Here is a 4955-nt window from a genome sequence, read left to right on the forward strand (position 1 = left end):
CGCCGGCTCACTGTGGGAGCAATCCTAAAGAGGCCTACACGGCAACAAGTTTGGTTCTATCCAAGGAGGCTCGCTCCCAGGAAAAAGGTTTTCAGGAATGCAGTTTGCGCTTATCCTGCCCCATATGTCCAATGAGCTCAAGGTGGCCTGCACGGAGTTCGCGCCTATCCACTTGCCCTGACAACAACCCTGCTAGGTAGGCTGGACAGTGACCGGCCGAAAGTCACCCACAGATCATGCTAGTGTGTCATTCTCCTCTTTCCATGTTAGTGGCCACTGCCTTTATCTGTTTTCCCTCGCAAGGAGGTTGTGAGCTAGATCATCGCCTAGTTCCGTCTTACAGAAGGGAAGCTGAGCGGTGGGGCTTAAGTCCCAGTTCCCCGTTGTCAGGACTGGCATCTCCCCTCAGTGAACGAGATTCACTGAAGATTTCATTTGACTTTAGCGGAGCAAAATCAGGGCCGCGGCCATGTGCAGCCTTCAGAAGTCAGTGCCGCGGGTGTCAGCGGCGGGTTTATTTTTGAGTAAACGTGCCTAGCAGCGCGTGTTCACTTAGAGACCTCACCGAATTCAAAGAGAGCAAAATCAGTGAGTCTGTGAAGGCGAGAGGGATGTCGCTAGGTCGAGATTCTGAAACCACTTTCTTCAGAGTCGACGTTCCCTTGGCCTGGGATCTGGCGAGCAGAAACACATGCAACTTGGGCGTGGGGCGCGCGTCTTCTCGCTGTCTTGAGAGCCGGCGCGGCCGGGCAGGAAGCGCTCCGGATGTTTGCGGCTTTTCGTGTGGCATTCGTGGCTGCCTCTGATAACGCTGCCAACGCCGGGCGTGGAGAGGGGCTCGAGGGGGCAGGCCGGGCGCCGTCGCCCTCGGCGTGGCTGCTCCGGGCCGGTCGAAAAGGTCAGCGGGTCGCTGACGTGAGCGCTCCGGGCCAGCGCCGGCGGCCTGACGTGGGACTCGCTTTCGGACTCCCGAGGCTGGGCGGGGGCGAGGGAGGGAGAGCGGACAGGCTTCGGTGGGAGTGGAAAGCGACGCCTTGAGGAGGGTGCTGCGGCGGCTTTTCGGTCTCGGGTCACCGGGCGCTCACAATCCAACCAGGAGCGCGTTCGAATCCAACCCCGTCTATCTTAATGGGAGGTTTTGCAGCACACGTCAGGTACCAAGCCAATATGCTTTTAGCTGGTAATAAACCCCACGGAGCTCAAGGAGACTTACTACTAAGTAAACAGATGGGAGACTCTTGAAATCAAAGCATTTCAAAGCTATTTGCTGGTTGGATCGCGCCCATCCGACTCTTAACTCGCTTGTAAAAGCCTCAATATGCGGCCACAGGGGACTTACAAGTATTGGCGCTCTCTCCAATTGGTTGGTTTCGAGGTGTCTCGATCTGGGGATCTCTGCAAACAAAACCTACGAATTTCAACACACACACACACCCCAGCACACACACACTCCCTTAACAGAAAGGCTCGTGCTTTGACAAGACTGTGCTTTAGATCTTAGCCAGCCGTCTTTCAAAACAAACAAACAACTTTCTGGGCTGGGGTTCAAAACACACCTTTCCTTCCTTTCAGCCGGGACCAGTGATCTGCAGAAAATGTACATCTAAGCGCCGAACTGCCGGCCGGGGTGCGGGTGGCTTTCGTTTTGCGTTCCGGTTTGCTCCTTTTTCAAACACAACCAGCGCCTTGGTTTCCCCTCCGATAGAGAGAAGGGCCACCGAACCCCCTTTACTGAGACCGCCCCGGCCCACGGGACTCCCTCCCAGGGCAAGAGGCGAACCTCAGCGCGGCCGGTTTCCTTCCCACTCCGCAACCCCAGCGGCTGATGAAATCTATAAGCCTTGCTTAGAGCGACCTGACAGTGACAAATGTGTGCGGCTCACGCTCCGCAGTAACGGGAAGGCGGTGGGTTCAGACTGCTGCCGTCGAAGCCCGCATTACCTGCCACCTGGCTTCATAGACGGTGGATCGCGGGTGGGCGGGCTTGGTACATGCAGCACAGCGAAGCAATCTGTTTCCTCCGGAGTCGTTTCTGTCACATCTGCCCCAGGGTCAAAGATGCTTCCAAAGATAGCACTGCATTTTCCTGAGCTTATCGACAGCGTCCCATTACAAAACGGAATAAATATTTTGACGGGGAAGCTCGAAGACTCCCCCCGCCCCCTCCTGTCGAGATAGCAAAAGGGATGGCGAGGCCTTCCCTTTCCGAATCGTTCCCACCGTTTCATAATTTTAAAAAATGCTTTTGTAGCTGACAGGTAGAAAACCGAGCTTTGCTAAATAAATAAATAAAAATTCTAAATGCTCCTCCAAGTATCTCCTTGGCAGCTTGAGCCACAAACTAATCCCGCTACACATCAAAGTTGTTTCTACTCCAAACCCTCCGATGTAACTAGATTGAGGCTGGCAGCCAGTTTCCAGGATATTCCCACGAGAAACACTTCTGAGTGCGAGATCAGGTTAACATCTAGCAAATATTCAAAGACGAAAAAAAGCAACTGTAAGTATTCTATAAGAGCCATAGCTGAGGAAACTGGCCAGCCTGCATTAAGGCAAAGAAAGTAGATCTCACTTTTTTGGCTGGAAGCTCTCAGTCTGACAACCCAGCTGGCATTTTACAGTGCAACCCCACACAGAATTACTCCACCTAAACTCAGGGAAATAATCAGTGGATTCAGAGAGCTATCCTAAACAGGTCTACTCAGAATCATGTGTATCTCTAGATACATTTATTGGGGTTTGTTGCCAGGAACGTGTTCTTCGGATTGCACAGTTAAACTGGAGCAACACTGAATCATTTTGCCACCAAATATCAGAAACAATTTAAATTTATTTGGTTCAGTTTAAGGAGAGTTCCTGCTGTAAAAGTAGAAAACTAACCCAGCTGAAGGGCAAATATCTTATATTATGAAGTTTATACACTGCAACATCCCAATATAGAAGAGCATGTAAGAAGTTAAATCATGTATTTCCAGTTCCAGTTCCTTTCTAATCGAAATACTTCTAAAAGACACTAATTATATATGAAAGCAGTATTTGAAAGTAGAGGCAGCTACAGACACATTTCCCTGGCCAATGTAAAAATAGCATTTCTTAGATAGGGTTTACTATGACACTTCCGGTATAGGAAACCTTCCCAGCAGACAGGAAACAGACAAAACAGGTCTAAGATGCTTTATTTTTCCTAGTGCTCATAAAAACAAAGAACCTAAGCAGGGTCCTCCCCTGCCTTCCTGCTTCCCCCCCCCCCAATAGAGCCAACCACCCTGTGGCATTTCTCACTCGGAGCCTAATCACACTTACTTGAAAGTAGATCCCATTGGTCTCAATGGAATTTACTTCCACGTAGCCTCAAAGTCATGGAAAAATCCACTCCTCTCTGGAAAGGTTACTCCTGGCTGGCTCCTATACAGGTGAATTGCAGATGGAACTGGTCCTCTGCTCGCCTGCTGCGATTATCTCAGGCCCCGCCCACCAAGCCCGATTGGCCATTGTCCAGTTTAAACCAAGCCGCGCGGCGACAGCCGCAACTATTCGGGACTTATCGCCGCCTGACTCCAGTTTTACATGCTGCCAGTGAGACGCGCAAGGAGCAGGAGCAGCCGCCGCCGCCCGCGGTTCACCTCCCGGGAGGACGAGGAGCGGTCCGGCCCGGCAGAGCGCCGTGGACATGAGCAGCCCCGATGCTGGATACGCCAGCAGCGACGAACAGGCTCCCGGACCGCGCTCCCTCCCGCCGCTCGTGATGCAGTGCCCGTGGGCAGAGTCGCTGAGCCCCCTGGCAGACGGCAAGGGCAAAGGTGAGGCGGCGCCGGACCCAGCGCAGCAGGGAGCCCCCGGCCGCTCCAAAGGCGAGGCCCGCATCCGCCGCCCGATGAACGCCTTCATGGTGTGGGCCAAGGACGAGCGCAAGCGGCTGGCGCAGCAGAACCCGGACCTGCACAACGCCGAGCTGAGCAAGATGCTGGGTAAGTCCGGGCGGGAGCACCAGTCCGGGACCACTGCGGCGCGCCTCGGGAAGCCACTTTTCGCTGTAAAATATCCTCCCACCCCGCTAGAGCAACACACGGAGCGGGGTGTAGATCTGGGAAACCCACCACCATTTCCTTCAGGGGCGCCTACTGACGCTGCGATCATAACGCTCGCTTAGTCAGCGGGGTTCACCTCCGAGGAGATCTGCTCCCCCTCCATGCACCATCCCACAGGCTGTACCCACCGCGACCAGTGTTCCCTCTAAGCTGAGTTAGTGTGAGCTAGCTCACAGTTTTTTAGCCTCCAGTTCACACCTTTTTGTCTTCGCTCAGGAAGGATGGCTCCAGAGCAAACTAATTTATACAGAAGCCAAATCGCTTGCTCACAACTTTAATGCCAGGAGCTCACAAAGTAAAATTTTTGCTCACAAGACTCCACAGCTTAGAGGGAACATTGACCGCGACCACCCCCAAAGTGTCCAGAGAGATTGACGCAGTTGTGATTTAGAAGGCGGAGGGCACCTGGGGGGGGGGGCGTCCAGCTGCCGCAAAGGGGCGCGAAAGGGTCTCTCGCCGGGGTGACCCCAGAAGCCAGACCTGTTAGATGGGAGTCCAGGAGCACCTTCAAGACAAGCAAGAGCTTCGGCGTATGAGGAGCCCTGGGGAGGGCGAAGCTCACAGCCCGCAAAGCGGCTTGGTCGGGACGGTGCTCTTAGACTCAACCACCCGGGCTGCCCCGGAAACCGCGGGCCACAAGGGACTCCGCCTGCCGTCGCGGCTCCCTTTCTGCTTCGCGAGGCTGGACGGCTGGAGGAGATTCCCCCCTCCCTCCCCCCCGCGGGCCATCCCGAGCGTTCCGGGGCCCCTCCAGGAGGCGGCCAGTCAGTCCCGGGGGCGGCGGCGGGGGGGTGCTCCTCAGGTCCTTCCGGGCGGCCGCTTCACCGCCCCTCTCTTCTCTCTCCCCCCCCCCCCTTGCGGGGCGGT

The 4955-nt window shown here is 54.9% G+C and overlaps 1 protein-coding gene across 1 annotated transcript in view; it reads left to right on the forward strand.

Annotated features, from left to right (window-relative positions):
* The first annotated feature begins 3644 nt into the window (after positions 1-3644).
* The window catches only part of SOX17 (SRY-box 17), a 2058-nt gene continuing 747 nt past the window's right edge, over positions 3645-4955 (forward strand). Inside the window, exon 1 of the mRNA XM_015427013.1 lies at positions 3645-4033. Coding sequence (XP_015282499.1) covers positions 3671-4033 — 363 coding nt within the window. The 5' untranslated portion in view covers positions 3645-3670. The remainder of the gene's footprint in view (positions 4034-4955) is intronic.

This window comes from Gekko japonicus, unplaced genomic scaffold (genome assembly GCF_001447785.1).
Source record: "Gekko japonicus isolate JY-2015 unplaced genomic scaffold, Gekko_japonicus_V1.1 scaffold349, whole genome shotgun sequence".
Taxonomy (NCBI): domain Eukaryota; kingdom Metazoa; phylum Chordata; class Lepidosauria; order Squamata; family Gekkonidae; genus Gekko; species Gekko japonicus.